Genomic DNA, 13,722 nt, shown 5'->3' with positions numbered 1-13,722 from the left:
AGCAAAATATTATACTGTTTACAAAATAAAGAATATCCGCACTTAGATTCACCAGTCATCACTGAGATATTCTATTTTATTGGCGCCCGGCACATGCGATACCTGGAACCCCTCACATGGCTAGCAAATGCAACAGTTTCCTTCTTTCGTCGTGGTCACCATAAGTTCTCCAGACTTGTCTATTTTACCCAAAGTCAATCGCCAAATAAAGTTTAACCCCGGATGGATCTGCCGGTCAAAACATTTTCTTCATTGTCGTATCGCACGCCCTCGCAACGGCTAACTACCCGTCACTGGAGAGGGAAAAGAGAAAGTTACCGCAGCATTGTCCTCTAACGGCTAACCAGCACGCACAGTAAAAAAAGAACGAAAGATAGATGGAAAGGAAATTGTTGTCGGCTGAAGCTGTTAGCTAGCCACTGCTGCTACTTCTATACACCATTCCACGATCGTCGTGTTTTTAGGGTTCTTGATACTATAGCTTTAGATCGATCTTTCTTTGCCCTGATTCTTCCAGCATTGCCCGTTATCGATCGTTTTGCTGTCGATCCGGGCGTGTGCAGTGATATTCTGGCGCCTGGCGCGTGCATCTGTGAGAGATTTCGCAGGTGTGAGCGGAAATTTCCAGAAATTTCGTGCCGGCGGAGTGATGTCGAGGAGGAATGCATCGATTTGCGCGTGCCTGGGCGCGGTTCTGGTAGCTGCATTGCTCGAATCGGCGCTGGCGTTCGATTACTCGGATGCGCTGGGCAAGACGTTCTTGTATTACGAGGCGCAGCGATCCGGGAGGCTGCCGCCGAGCCAGCGGGCGTCTTGGCGGGGGGATTCGGCGCTCGACGACGGCAAATCCCAGGGCGTAAGCGCTTCTTTCTTGCTCGATCGTCGAAATATTTTGCCCGGGTTTCTCACACCCCTCGTTCTTTCTTTCTTTGCCCAGGTTGATCTAGTCGGCGGCTACTACGACGCCGGCGACAATGTCAAGTTTGGCCTCCCAATGGCCTTCACGATCACAATGCTGTCTTGGAGCGCCATCGAGTATGGCAAGCAGATCGATGGCGCCGGGCAGATGGGATTCGCGAAAGAAGCCATCAAATGGGGCACCGATTACTTCCTCAAAGCTCACACTGCGCCATTCGAGCTGTGGGGCCAGGTATAGAACCCCTCTCTTTCAAAGACTAGCCAGTAGCTAAGATTTTTAGAGCTCACATTCTTAAAATCTTTCACTTTAATCGCTTTTCTTTGGTGAATGTGGATTCGTGTTCTTACCCAAAGTTCTCGATTTTGTAGGTGGGCGATGGCCTGAACGACCATGGTTGCTGGCAGCGGCCAGAAGACATGACCACTTCGCGCCGTGCTTACAAGATCGACACCAGCAACCCTGGATCCGATCTTGCGGGCGAAACGGCCGCAGCAATGGCCGCGGCATCTATCGCGTTGCGTAGCTCTGACCCGGCTTACTCAGATCTGCTCGTAGAACATTCCAAACAGGTCACCTCTCTATATCCCCTTGCTGGTATCTCCTCGTTTTCGCCTCTGTTTTCGTCATTCTTGTCTTTTCGTCGGTCTGGAGCGCTTATCACCCATGGCTGGCATTTCATTGTTTTGTTCCTGTTTCGCGCTTTCTTTGTATACTCGGTACTCACTTCCCTGTTCCTTCGATTTTGGTGTCTTACCAGCTGTTTGAATTCGCGGACAAGTATCGCGGGAAGTACGACAGCAGCATCCGCCTCGCGCAAAATTTTTACACTTCCAAGAGTGGCTATGCGGTAAGCTCTTCACGTCTCAGTAACAGCTGGTGACTGAGATATTCTGGTAACTGGTCTTTTCCAGGATGAACTTCTGTGGGCGTCCCTGTGGCTTTACGAAGCGACTGGGGATGAACAGTATCTCGATTACGCTGTCGATAACGGCGGAGCGTTGGGGGGCACAATCTGGGGGCTTATGGAGTTCTCCTGGGACGTGAAGTATCCAGGAGTTCAAGTTCTTGCATCGAAGGTAGCATTTTTTAACTGGCTATTGAACATGGCTTATTCATGAGCTGCAGATTCTCATGCAAGGACGAGCTTCTCCACGACACATTCCAACGCTGGAGCTGTTTCAATCCAAGGCACAATTCTTCCTTTGTGCTGCTCTTCAGAAAAATAACGGCTTTCACCTGCCAAGAACGCCTGGTGAGGTTTTCTTCGTTTTTTTTTTTCTTTTTTTTGGACCCATGTTTTTTTTCTTCCAAGTTTGTACACCCTCTGGCTCTGACTGACCATTGCTCTTTAATTTCTTTGTCTCTCTCAGGCGGATTGATGTACGTGAGATCTTGGAACAACATGCAGTACGTTGTAACTGCATCTTTCTTGTTAACTGTGTACTCTGACTACCTCGCGTCGTCACCCCAGCAACTGCAATGCCCCAGGCAGAGCTCCGACTCCAGTGAGCTTCTAGCACTCGCAAAGTCCCAGGTTAGTCCAATTCCCTTCTTGAAGAACCCCTCGACCAAGTTTTTAATGCGAGTCTGTTATATGCTGCCCCAGGTGGACTACATCCTGGGAGACAATCCAAGAGCAACGAGCTACCTCATCGGTTTCGGTCAGAACTATCCCCGCCAGGTCCACCACCGGGCATCGTCCATCGTGTCCATCAAAGTCGACAATGCCTTTGTCAGCTGCCGGGGCGGCTACAGCAGCTGGTATCTGCGCAAGATGAGCGACCCAAACGTCCTCATTGGCGCGCTCGTTGGCGGCCCCGACCTGTACGATAACTTCGCCGACGAGAGATACAACTTCGAGCAGACCGAGCCCGCGACGTATAACACTGGGCCGCTTATCGGCATCCTGGCCAGATTGCTACAAGACCACCGCTACCAGCAATCCAAACTCCCAGGCAGGAATCTATCTCTCTTTCTTACGGCTAGAGTGAGTGAGTGCTCGAGAACTTACATTTTCTCTTTGGTTTCGCAGAGCTCAAGGCCTCAAAGACGTCGTTGGTGGGAGCAGTAAGAACGGCTTTAAAGACGATACCACGTAAGCTTCTGTTCGTAAAGAGAGTCCACTCTCTTTTAACATCGTATACTTACTCCGTGCGTTTGCTTTTCTCCACTAAAAGGTGGCGTGAAATCAGTGCTGTCCATCCGGCAAAGGCTGGTGGGCTCGTGGACTTTGGAAGGCCAGGTCCAGTACAAGTACGAGGTGACAGTGAAGAACACATCGAGGAGGCGGACAGTAAAAGCCATCGTTCTCCAAATCAATCGGCTTCAAGAGGGCCAGTATTGGGGATTGACGCGTACATCCAGTAGCAGCAGCAGCACTAGCAGGAGCACTAGCAGCACTAGCAGCAGCAGCAGCAGCGACGCGGGCGAGGGATCATTCACCTTCCCTCACTGGCGGAGCTCCTTGAATCCGCTCGAGAGCTTCGTTTTCGTGTACATAAATGCGGCGAGCGGTGAGCGGGCCAAGATCAGAGTCGCCAGTTACCGCACCACCGCACCTGGAAGCAGCGTGTAAATTTTTGGGGAGCCACACACACTCGAGCTTTCTTCTTCTTCAAAGGGAGGATGTAAGTTACCTATCTCTCCTTCTCTCTCTTTCTTTCTTTATTTCTTGCTTTGTTGGTGAGTGTAGTGTAGAGGTCTAGTGTAAAAATTTGGGAGCCTGGAGAGAGTGAGAGCGTAAGGTATCGTTTGAGCCTGTAGGATTTGCACAGGAGATCCTCGGTTTGGATGGATACCATGCCACCTCTCTGTGTAGTGGAGGATTCTTTTAATTTATTGCAAGTTTTGTGTTGTCTGCCCATCAAAAGATATCATCCCACATTATGTTACTGTTTAATGTTTGTGTAAAAATAAATAAATTTTAAATTGAGGTGTAACTTTCTATCTCTGATGAGATGCATGTTCTTCCAGTCAGTCCCACTGGCCATTTTCTTTAATCTTCTCTCGTGTGCTTTGCCATTTAAAAATGTAACTTCCACTGTCATGCTCGTAGTCAGAGTCAAGGGCTCCAGTCCAAAACATCATAGTTTCGTGTGTTTAATCAACACAAAGATCCAAAACAAGTCTAGCATGTGTGTGTGTGTGTGTCATGAAATTTTTGTTATTGTCCTTCGAGTGTGTGCCGCCCATCCTTTTCGTCACCCTTTTCTTCTCCTTCGTCCTCCTCGATTGTGTGCTCATCCATTTCATCACCTTTTTGTTCTTCGAGTGTGTCATCCTCGTTTGCATTTACTGGATTGGAAGTTCGATCACCAGCTTCAACTTCTTCCGGGAAGAGTCTCTTAAGCATCTGATCCGCTTCCACTCTTGGCACCAGCAAGCTCATATTCGTCCGCCCCCTCCAGCAGCCAACCGCGGTTACATCGTTCGTTCCAACTGCGAAACAAAACAAAGAGATCGAGAACTTGAGAGAGGTCATAAAAGACTTACCGGAATCTTTGAGCACAACCACGCAGCATCCTACGAGGAGGCTTTGCATGGCGGACGTGAACGCCGGATCCTTAAACGCTACGAACGGGACGGCACTGGGCGATAGCAGCAACTTAAAGTCGTCCTTGGTTGCGTACAAGAGCTGCTTTGTTAGATGCGGTAGGAGGAGTGGCAGGCCCTCTGAGGCGATCCGAAAGTTACAAGCCGACGCATCTTCCTTGTTCGAATGCCGCTCCTGGGAGAAAAAGAAATTAACACGGTGAGTGTAAGTAAGGAAAGCCTGTGAAAGCGCGAAACTAGCTACTTACGAAGATCTTCAGACCAGCGGAGGTGATCTTGAGCATCTGACCAGACCGAAAGTTTAGCCGGGCCACGTCGCCCACGGACTTGGAGACGTAGTAAATCCTTTTCACTCGGGAAGTGTCCTCGCTTCTCACCACCAAGTGGCCTGAAAGTGGCAGCGATTCCTGGATGCCATAGTACGAGGCCAGGCTGCGGATGATTTGATCGTCTTCCAGGAATAAGACGGGATCAACCCCGTGCCAGGGGCCCTGCTTCTGTTGTTTTCGATTCTCCCTCTGGCTGTCGAGCTCGAGCTCCGCCGACTGAGCGTTATCGGGCTCGTTATCGTTATCAACAGCCTCAGGATTCTCCGTATCGTTGTCCACGTTTTCCTCGGCCTCTTGCGGAGCCTTTCCACGGCCACGAGACTTCTTCCCAGAGAAGCTGTTTGAAACGCCTGAACAGAAACAACATGAATGCGAGGACGAAGATTCATAACTACACTTACGTTTGTATGGTCCCACTTTCTGGAAAGCGGCAATAAAAAACCCGCCTGTATCCTGATCATGCGGCAAAATCCTCATGCAGCGCTCAAGAGGGAGCTCTGAAACCTCTGCTTCGCTCTCAGTGGCTTCTTCAGAGGGGTTCTCGACGTTATTTCCACTGTCCATGTCCCCCTCTCTCTCTCGTGTGATTTGGGCCATTCTCTTTCCAGATGGAAACATGCTGGGTAGAACAGCTCGATATTTATCTTCATGGTAAGAGGAAAACCATCTTCTGCGTCCTCGCACCTGATACGACACACTTTCAAAATCAGAGAAGGCTCACGTTGCAAGAGAAAAACAAAGGACCTTCCAAGATTTTAAGCCAGGCCTTCGCCTCAGCGTTGGAAGCTCGGACGAAACATCGAGCAACTCCATACAGCCACCACTTTGTCGAAGGATCTGCGCACAAAATTCAATATACGTTGTAAGTTATGAAAACAGAAATGCTACCTCTCCGACAACCGCTTCATCCTCTATTGGATTGAGAGAACATGTTGAATAAACCATACGCCCTCCGACTTCCAACAATGCGACACCTAAACAAATTTCAAAACATGTTTGTAAAGTCATCCAGATGAAACAAGACTTTACCTCGCATAGCAATCTGTATTTGAAGACAATGCAAACCATTCCCCATGCCGGGGCTCCTATACTTCACTTAAAATATCAGACAGCATAGAACCAGAAAAGACGAACCATTTTTTCCAGAGATCAGGAGCTTTGCGCATGGTACCATCTCCGCTACACGGTACATCACATAATACGCGATCGAACAATAATCCCGTATCATCTCCTATCGAAGGTTCCTTATCCTTCACATCGACTGCAAACACTTTGATACACGCACGACGCAGATCAAGAAGCTTCTACCTTCAAGTTTTTTCTTCTTTAGCCCTGGGAAGTGCTGAGCCTCGTGGTTCGTAACAAGAATATTTGGACTGCACATTCTCTTTGTTTGATGTATAAGAAGATGGCAACGTTGGACATTCAGGTCGTTGGCTATGACCTTGTAAATGGATGGCGTCAGAGAAATCGATGAAATAAGGCCAACTCACCATTCCTTGGGACAAAGCTCCAGGCTGATCGTCCTTGTGAATGACTTCCAGAAGTTGAAAAGTTTTAGAACCAGGCGCTGCACACACTGTCACAAAAACACAAGAAGGTTAAAAGGCGTAAATTCCAAACTACAACTTACTGTCAAGGATGCGGTGATTCGGTTTCACATCCAGGAATAGAGGAGGAACCTACAATGAGAAGAAAGAAAAACGTTGTCAGGAGATCTCTAAGCATTTCAACACTCACCATGCTAACAGCCTCTTGCCTCGTGATATTACCCAACTCATTCTCCTCCTTCAAAAATTCGTGTATTCTGCTCGGATAGTCAGCAATGACTCGAACGCCTATACGGAAAAGTCACCTTTGCAGTATAGAAGCTTTGCGGAGCTGCCTTCTCGAAAAACTCAAATGCCAGGCGAGATCGTTCGGATACCAAGGAAGTGTCCGAGGAGGTTCAATCACTTCGCCATCAATCTTTACAGCCAAAGTTTGGAAATGAAAATGAGGAAAAGAACTCTGCGAATTACTACCTCGGTTTCATCCTTCAAACAATCAAAGAAATCTCGCCGCATTTGGTCTCGAATGCATTCAGCATACTGTCCACTGGAACTCCAAGCAAGTAAAAAAGAATGCATTGAGATCGACGCTGCAAACGCAAAGGAAGAACATACCCTCCATTGATCCGGAAGGTCGTCGGCAAAGACTTGCGCAAGCACGCCATGAATTGCTCCCACTCACTCTCGGGCACAATTCCTTGCTTCTAAGAAAGCCAAAATCTCACTCACTACAACGAGAACGAAAGAGAAAAGCAAAGAACCTTGTAATACTCCTCAAATGCGGGACTTTCCACGACAAACGGCGCCCAGCCGCCATCGCCGTCGCCATCGCCATCGCCCTGCTCCCGGGGCTTCTTCCACACATTCTCGCGGCCATCGCGAAAATCCCTGCGCTGCGTGCGCCCTCTCTTCCCTCCTTTCCCTCGCCCCATTCCCGCTAAAGCCCTAAACCAGGGCTTTAAAAGGCTATAAACCCTAACCCTAAACTACTTTACTTTAAGAGTTACATTAACCCTAAATCCTAGTCACATAACGACTTTAATTCCATAGTAAAAATTAGCTCTCATATAAATCTTTCTAGACACGTCAGTTCCCTTTTATTGTCGGTGGCTCTATATAAACCCTAAAGCTAAAGTAATGCATTGCTTTTTTCTCTTCCTTTTCCTCTCTTCTTCTCTTCCATGGATGATCATCGCCGCCACCAGGACACCACTCTCCTCCGCAAGCTAGAGCTCCAAATCGCGACTTTGATCGCCCAAGATCACAAGGATCGTCCGGGGGAGGAGCTCGATCTGGGCCTCGCGCTCTGCAGGAGCCCATCGACGAGCGCGAGCGCGAGCGCGAGCTGCGAGAGGTCGTCATCGTCGTCCTCGTCTCGAGACACTGGCGCTCCCGACCTTGGCGGCAAGAAACCATGGCTCACGCTGGGGTTTGCCGGAGCGCCTCTGGGATCGAGCAGCGCAGTGACTTCTCCAGCGAGCGCGGAGGATTTGTCTCGCCCTCCTCTTCCTCCTCCTCCTCCTCCGGCCAGCGATTTGAGGCGCAGGGATGATCCGGCAGCGGTGGCATGCATCTTTTGTGGATCCGCGACGCGATTCGACTACTTTAACAACCACCGGCACGATCAACCGCGGCGGCGCTGCTTGAGGTGCAAGAGGAAGTTCACTCCCGGCGCCAAGCTGCGCGGGGAGGAGCGCAAGAGGCTGGCCAAGCTCCACGCCATGGATCCAAAGTCGTGAGCTTCGATCAATGCAATGTGTAAATTTACCTTTTCCATTTTTTCCCCTTTCTCGGTGGTTCTTGGTTTTTCGCTAGCTTTCCAACTTCCTTCTCGGTGGTTCTTGGCTTTCGCCGTTGGTCTTGGAGAAGAAGGCTCTTGTAGAAGAGGACGTTTGTATAAAGCATGGCATTTCCCTGTAGAGGAATGGCGTGACCTTTAAGCAAAGAAAACGAGGAAAGCTTTGCGAACCTGTTTAGCGACGAAATCGCAAGGTAGAAACATGACAGTTTTCTCGTCAAAGCTGAGAGACCTGGAAAGCCAAACAACGCTTGAGAAGCAAAGGATCTTCAATCTCTCAGCTTTGCAAGACTAAACTCTCAAAGTAAAATCGTAGAAACATCTCTTAGTTCCCAAGAAAATCCTTAGAGAAAGTAAACACATCAAGGATTAAGTGAGTAGCGGAGATCTCAAACTGTGCTGTGAGAGCAAAAAAAATTTTAATAGTGTAAAAATCAAAAGTACCTCTAGTTTTGTTCGCTCAGCTTGCACTGGAGACTCGAGCTTCGACGAGCTCATCAATCTCGCGTGCTGGGACTCCCGGAAAGACTGCCGACATCATCTTGGAGAGCAGCTCAGCGTCCTCCTTGGAGATTTTTTTTGTCCCGATGGAGCACGCACAAATCCCGTCTAGAGCTTTATCGATCCGTGTGATCATTGGCACGTCCGGAACTGGTGAATTAGACTTTCTTCGTTTCTAAACGAAAACAAGCTGCGTAAGATTACGAAACTGTGAAGACAGAGATGCTCCCGAACCTGTAGAGCTTCGTCCATAAGAAGGCCAAAGCAGTCGACCTCGTACTGGACGTCGTAAGAAACTCTGAGACGAGAAGCCGCCATTGCAATGTCCTCACTTTTAAGGAGACCAGCGCCGACTGCCGCTACCCAGCACCAAACAAGCACGAACATTGGCTTCGCTACCTGGAAGAAGAAAGGGAAAAAAATGAGTTCTTAGTTGCGAAGTAGAAATCTACCTTGCCGTGGCGCTCTACAAAACGAGCGAACGCTCCTGACGCGTCCTCCGGACATCTCTTCTGCACCCTTGTGTAAAAGTCCGGAAAATCCACTCTATCACCTCCTATTCCACCTTCGTCACTGAGTATCCTCATGAACAGACCCACGATAGGGAGTGAACTAACGAGCTTGGCGACTGGGTTGCTGCTCGAATTCTCCATATATGCGACAGTAGCCAATCTGCGTGTCCAGCTTCTTGCGGGAAATGCCACTCTCTTCTGGAGCTGATAGCATTGATTTCTGAGAAAACCCATGCTCGAGAGCATTCCAGGCCGGGAGACGGAAGCGCAAGGACATGCTGCTGCCATTGTGGAAGCTGCAAACCCCTAAACATTGAGTCAGAAACAAATCTAGTTTACAGAACAAAGCGAACCTTGCTTTAGTTCCTTGGCCTCACAACCGGAACATACTTGGTCTTAGCTCGATAAGAACGTTCAAAAGATGAATTTTCCTGTCTCGAGCTTCTTCTTTCATGTTGATGTGGTCTTCGTTGTTCTTGTTGTTGTGTTACATATCCTCGTGGAGGAGGTGTACGATAGTCGTCGATACTCAATGCGCCTTCGTATGAGAAAACGCAGGCGAGTGCATGCACGGACGCAGCGAGCATATCCGGTAAGTTGGCACTCGGATTCTTCACCTGGAATGCAAAGCGGAAGTTTCGCAGTTCTAGAAAGAAAGAACTTATCTTCTCTTTTTTCACGTACCTTAAAGAGCAAAGCCGATAAAAGCCGTTCGCGCAGACAATAAACCTGTGCCGCCATGACCGACGACGTCTGATACTTTAGCCATCGATCTATCACCATTGCCAGTGTGTCGTCCGCAGCCTCCATAAGCTCCCTCTCGGCAGGACCAGCCATCTCATACTCTTCCTCTCGGTAAGATCTAAGAGGCGCCACGGACAGCTCGGTGCAGAAAAACAAAAGTGGATGAGGCTTGACGCAAGTGTTGTTTCTGATATACACCTGAGATTCTCCGCGAGTGACTTCTTCAAAAACAAGAAGGTGGTCGTTGTAAACGTTAAGATCCGGGAACTGCTGCTGAACCAACAGTCGAAAGTTCGATGACTGAGGATGGATCCGAACCTTCTCGCCCCTGGCTATCTGAGCAATAACCTTCCGACCACTTTCATCAGGGGGCAGAATTCTTGCCACGGACGGATATAAGCAAGCGGAGAGTATTGCTCGGACAATGCCTGGATCCTTTGCATTCAAGCTGCATGGCCGCGGATCTCTCTTGACGAACCCCTTCAACGTCAGCTCTCTGAGTAGTTGCTTTCTCATTCCGTCCAGCATGTTCATAACACCTGGTGATAAACTGTACTGCGAGCAGAAACTATACTCCTGACCCCTTTTTCTCGCCGCTTCCCATCCGTCGAACGCAGCAACGACTGCTAAATGATCACTGTATCCCCCGTACTTTGAAGCCAGATGATTTTTTGCAGCAAAAGCCTCTCTCTTCAGGTGCGGAGCCATAGGTAGCACAAAAGGGTCTCGGTATCCGGCTGCACAGGCGATAGTAAGTGCTGGATCCAGGCAGTTGAGTAGTATCGACAGCAGCAGCATCTTGCTCGTAGCTGGATGAACAGGCAACGAGCCAAGTTGTTGTCCAAGTTCACTAAGCTCTCCCGCAGGTGTAAGTGCACCAATGTCTTGGAGTAGTGACATAGCGTTCTGGATGGATATGTCGAGTGGTGGATCCAAAGCACTCGACAAGAAATCCCTTACATCACCACGCGGCTGGAGAAGCTTTACCTGCAAAAGAAAATTTGAAGAGATGATCAGACACTACAACTGTAAGACAAAGCATCATCTTTACCTTCAAACAAACTTCTTCCAGAGGAGTTCGTTTCATCTCAGGAAGTTGAAAGTCGGCCAAGGATGCAGCACGTACTTTGGAGAACAAATGATAGCAGAAGCCCGCACGGCAGCGACCTGCGCGTCCCTGCCGTTGTCGTGCACTTGCCTTTGAAACCCACGTTGTCTGGAAAGTAGAGACGTTTGTATAAGGATCATAGCTTTTCTCCTTCATCCTCCCGCTATCAATCACGTAGACAACGTCGTCAATGGTGATGGCGCTCTCAGCAATGTTGGTTGCCAAGACAATCTTTCTCGCGCCGGGCGGTGGCTTCGTAAAAATCTTCTTTTGGTCGCTCATAGGAATCATCGAATGCAGAGGTAATATGAGGAACCTGGTTTCGTCGCTGTAAAATGGTGACGCCATCAGCTGGTCTCTGCATCTCGTAATATCCTCCCAGCCAGGAAGAAACACTAAAACAGCTCCGTCCCCAGGATCACTACAGATAGTATGGAGTAGACGCTCGATCAGAAGAATGTCTACTTCTTCTTGATCCACAGAGCCGTGGTACTTCCCAAGAATTTCGGCTTCCTTTTCTGCAGTTTGGACTTCTGTTGCCTGTTTGATGTGTTCCCTTATCGTTTCTGCAGCCTCCTCTTCCCCGTTACTTTCGGCCATGTCTAAAGCTGTCTGTCCCTCTTGTGACACAAGCGAGCAGCTACTTCCCAATAATAGAAGCACGCCGACGTCTTCGACCCTTCCTTTCCCAGCTGCAACCATTAAGGCCGTAATACCTGTCGACGAATGCTGGTAATCTACGACTTCAGGTCTTGGATTCTCGGTCACCAAGCTCAGAAGTTGCTCAAAGTCATCATCTAACCAAGCACATGTCAACGCGTTGTCCATCTCATCTGCATCTTCCTCGCTGAGCAAAAGGCTATCTGCCGCAGGCTCCGCAGTGAGCTTTCTAGCATTGGCCTCGAAATTGGTTATGGAGAGAACGTCCTCCAAGTAGTACACGGTCACCTAGAAAACCAGTGTCAATACAAACGATACTTTGGAATGAACATCATAAATCAGCACTTACTGGATGAGTAAAACCCGGTATCTTCAAAACCGGACAGTTGTTAAAATACGAAGAGAACAGTTCCGCATCAAGAGTGGCACTCATGAGAACCTGTGAAGATCATGGATGTTGATAATGTGATGAAGTAAGAAGTCAAAACAAACCAATCGGAGGTCTGGCTGAGCCAATAACAATCCTCTGCACAAACAATTGTAAGGACACTTTTCAGGCACGGACCAGTGCCTAGAACACAAAAACTCACTTTAGAACGATAAGCAAGAAGTCCGCATTACAATCTCGTTCATGAATTTCGTCCTACAATTGTGTTGTAAAAACTAGTTAGTATTAGTGACTATGAACGTACCACAATGATATGCGTTGCTGAAACTCCAGCTTCTTTCGCCGTTACGAGCTTCCGGAGAAGTACCCCATTGGTACAAAACATTAAGGAGCTATGAGGACCACCTCTGCTTTCTAGTCGGATCTATTTAAACAAGGTACAAGCCGAAGAAAAAATATAAATGTGCCGAAAGGAACGCCTACCTGATAGCCAACCGTTTCACCAATAGCCTCTCCACGCTCAGTCGCGATACGATCCGCAACTGAAGAGCTAAGTGAATTAAAATCCATAAACTCCACATTCAGACCAAAGAACCTGAAGTAGCAGAAATTCGACGAGGTTGAGTACATACCACCCGGCACGATTTCCCTTGCCCCCACATATGATCAAGTAAGTACTGAGGGACCTGCAAGACACGATCGTTATGAAAATCGCAAACCATAAAATGAATGTAAAACTTACTTGTGTTGATTTGCCGCAGCCTGTTTCACCCGCTATAATGACAACCTATGATAACGGGAACGGAGCAAAGATGAAACTTCCATTCTCGAGTGCGTACCTTGTTTTGATCCACAGTAGTCGTGATAACATCTCGAAACTTCCAAATCGGAAGCTTTTGCGTCGTCTCTGTCAGCTGCATTGAGTGAGGCTCGTTAGACAAGCAAAAAAATCCCTCATACATTACCTTCTTGAGCGTTGTCTGTCTCTTCTTTGAAAGAAGCGACACATTGTTGGCGATCTCGGCAGGAGTCAAGAACAGTGCCGTGACCTTCTCCGGAGCAGCAGAGCTCAGCACAGGATCTACATCAGCCGGAGCATTGATAGCAACATTTCCTTCTTCATCACTAGGAGGAAACTGCGAAAAGATCTCCACGAGAACTTCCTTAGTTTCTCGACAAAAGAAAATCGGAGTCACGGTAGCATTGGCCTCCTTCCGGTTCACATTCTTAAAGACTGTGACACGCCGATCGCTACCTTTACTGCAAGAACGAAACAAAAATATATATCTATATATATTCTCGCTAGAGAAACCAGCCGGAATTTTTTACCCATAACTCTTGGATTTAAATCCCATCTTCTGGCAGAAACTGTGCACTACTGCCCGATCGTGGTTGCTTAGATCCGCCTCAAACGTAAGCTCTGCCAATGGATGAAAAGATCACTCGCTTCTCCCGAAATTTTCTCTCGATCTTTGCTTACCCTGGGAGCTACTCTCTCGGAACTGCTGGAGCCGGTCCATGATCGTGATGCGATCCGCCTCAGCCACCGGGCGCATTCCCACGGCAAAACCCCTCCCTCGTTGCCTCCCACGCCCCCGCGATGAAAACGCCATTGCCGCGCTAGAACCCTAAAATATTGTCCTAGGGGAAGAAGGTATCTT

At 48.5% G+C, this 13,722-nt stretch overlaps 3 protein-coding genes across 7 annotated transcripts; 1 reads left to right on the top strand and 2 right to left on the bottom strand.

Moving 5' to 3' along the window:
* Positions 1 to 435: 435 nt before the first annotated feature.
* On the top strand, positions 436 to 3,780 carry LOC9644757 (endoglucanase 11). 2 transcript variants are annotated; one of them, XM_024689735.1, is made up of 10 exons: positions 436 to 856; positions 938 to 1,150; positions 1,288 to 1,488; positions 1,677 to 1,766; positions 1,831 to 1,995; positions 2,045 to 2,171; positions 2,290 to 2,453; positions 2,526 to 2,862; positions 2,949 to 3,014; positions 3,097 to 3,780. In XM_024689735.1, the coding sequence occupies exons 1-10, from the start codon at positions 650 to 652 to the stop codon at positions 3,492 to 3,494; spliced, it is 1,968 nt and encodes a 655-aa protein (XP_024545503.1). In that variant the 5' UTR covers positions 436 to 649; the 3' UTR covers positions 3,495 to 3,780. The 2 variants fall into 2 exon arrangements, with proteins under 2 accessions (XP_024545503.1, XP_024545502.1); XM_024689734.1 differs by having other exon boundaries at positions 437 to 856; positions 2,526 to 2,874; positions 2,952 to 3,014.
* Positions 3,781 to 3,988: 208 nt separating this feature from the next.
* Positions 3,989 to 7,287, bottom strand: LOC9644756 (tRNA (cytosine(34)-C(5))-methyltransferase). Its single transcript, XM_024689733.1, has 16 exons — positions 7,112 to 7,287; positions 6,966 to 7,054; positions 6,825 to 6,897; positions 6,656 to 6,768; positions 6,541 to 6,607; positions 6,434 to 6,482; positions 6,294 to 6,379; positions 6,109 to 6,244; positions 5,935 to 6,061; positions 5,830 to 5,885; positions 5,689 to 5,774; positions 5,545 to 5,637; positions 5,202 to 5,484; positions 4,720 to 5,150; positions 4,412 to 4,646; positions 3,989 to 4,357 (listed from the first exon to the last, which is right to left on the bottom strand). Exons 1-16 carry the CDS (start codon positions 7,280 to 7,282, stop codon positions 4,083 to 4,085), a joined length of 2,370 nt encoding a protein of 789 aa, XP_024545501.1. The 5' UTR covers positions 7,283 to 7,287; the 3' UTR covers positions 3,989 to 4,082.
* Positions 7,288 to 7,463: 176 nt separating this feature from the next.
* Positions 7,464 to 13,715, bottom strand: LOC9644754 (DExH-box ATP-dependent RNA helicase DExH6). 4 transcript variants are annotated; one of them, XM_024689722.1, is made up of 19 exons: positions 13,542 to 13,715; positions 13,391 to 13,481; positions 13,027 to 13,321; positions 12,901 to 12,975; positions 12,804 to 12,848; positions 12,657 to 12,747; positions 12,545 to 12,603; positions 12,366 to 12,485; positions 12,264 to 12,316; positions 12,166 to 12,199; positions 12,023 to 12,112; positions 10,957 to 11,961; positions 9,846 to 10,892; positions 9,515 to 9,778; positions 9,102 to 9,467; positions 8,884 to 9,048; positions 8,593 to 8,824; positions 8,320 to 8,380; positions 7,464 to 8,264 (listed from the first exon to the last, which is right to left on the bottom strand). In XM_024689722.1, the coding sequence occupies exons 1-14, from the start codon at positions 13,672 to 13,674 to the stop codon at positions 9,521 to 9,523; spliced, it is 3,396 nt and encodes a 1,131-aa protein (XP_024545490.1). In that variant the 5' UTR covers positions 13,675 to 13,715; the 3' UTR covers positions 7,464 to 8,264; positions 8,320 to 8,380; positions 8,593 to 8,824; positions 8,884 to 9,048; positions 9,102 to 9,467; positions 9,515 to 9,520. The 4 variants fall into 4 exon arrangements, with proteins under 4 accessions (XP_024545490.1, XP_002984623.2, XP_024545489.1 ...); XM_024689723.1 differs by lacking the exons at positions 7,464 to 8,264; positions 8,320 to 8,380 and adding an exon at positions 8,474 to 8,491; XM_002984577.2 differs by lacking the exons at positions 7,464 to 8,264; positions 8,320 to 8,380 and having other exon boundaries at positions 8,450 to 8,824.
* Positions 13,716 to 13,722: the final 7 nt, after the last annotated feature.

The sequence above is a fragment of the Selaginella moellendorffii genome, unplaced genomic scaffold (assembly GCF_000143415.4).
Source record: "Selaginella moellendorffii unplaced genomic scaffold, v1.0 SELMOscaffold_63, whole genome shotgun sequence".
NCBI classification, from domain to species: Eukaryota; Viridiplantae; Streptophyta; class Lycopodiopsida; order Selaginellales; family Selaginellaceae; genus Selaginella; species Selaginella moellendorffii.
The sequence above is the reverse complement of the archived record's forward strand: the minus strand, read 5'-3'. Positions and strand labels throughout refer to the sequence as shown.

Coding starts and splice junctions, on each gene's coding strand:
- LOC9644757 (XM_024689734.1), top strand. CDS start 650: ATGTCGAGGAGGAATGCATCGATTTGCGCGTGCCTGGGCGCGGTTCTG. Junction 857..937: donor ACGACGGCAAATCCCAGGGC/GTAAGCGCTTCT, acceptor TTCTTTGCCCAG/GTTGATCTAGTCGGCGGCTA. Junction 2,454..2,525: donor TAGCACTCGCAAAGTCCCAG/GTTAGTCCAATT, acceptor ATGCTGCCCCAG/GTGGACTACATCCTGGGAGA.
- LOC9644756 (XM_024689733.1), bottom strand. CDS start 7,282: ATGGGGCGAGGGAAAGGAGGGAAGAGAGGGCGCACGCAGCGCAGGGAT. Junction 5,638..5,688: donor ATGAAGCGGTTGTCGGAGAG/GTAGCATTTCTG, acceptor TTTTGTGCGCAG/ATCCTTCGACAAAGTGGTGG. Junction 5,485..5,544: donor CTGGCTTAAAATCTTGGAAG/GTCCTTTGTTTT, acceptor GTGTCGTATCAG/GTGCGAGGACGCAGAAGATG.
- LOC9644754 (XM_024689722.1), bottom strand. CDS start 13,674: ATGGCGTTTTCATCGCGGGGGCGTGGGAGGCAACGAGGGAGGGGTTTT. Junction 12,976..13,026: donor GACAGACAACGCTCAAGAAG/GTAATGTATGAG, acceptor CACTCAATGCAG/CTGACAGAGACGACGCAAAA. Junction 12,748..12,803: donor GCTGCGGCAAATCAACACAA/GTAAGTTTTACA, acceptor CGTGTCTTGCAG/GTCCCTCAGTACTTACTTGA.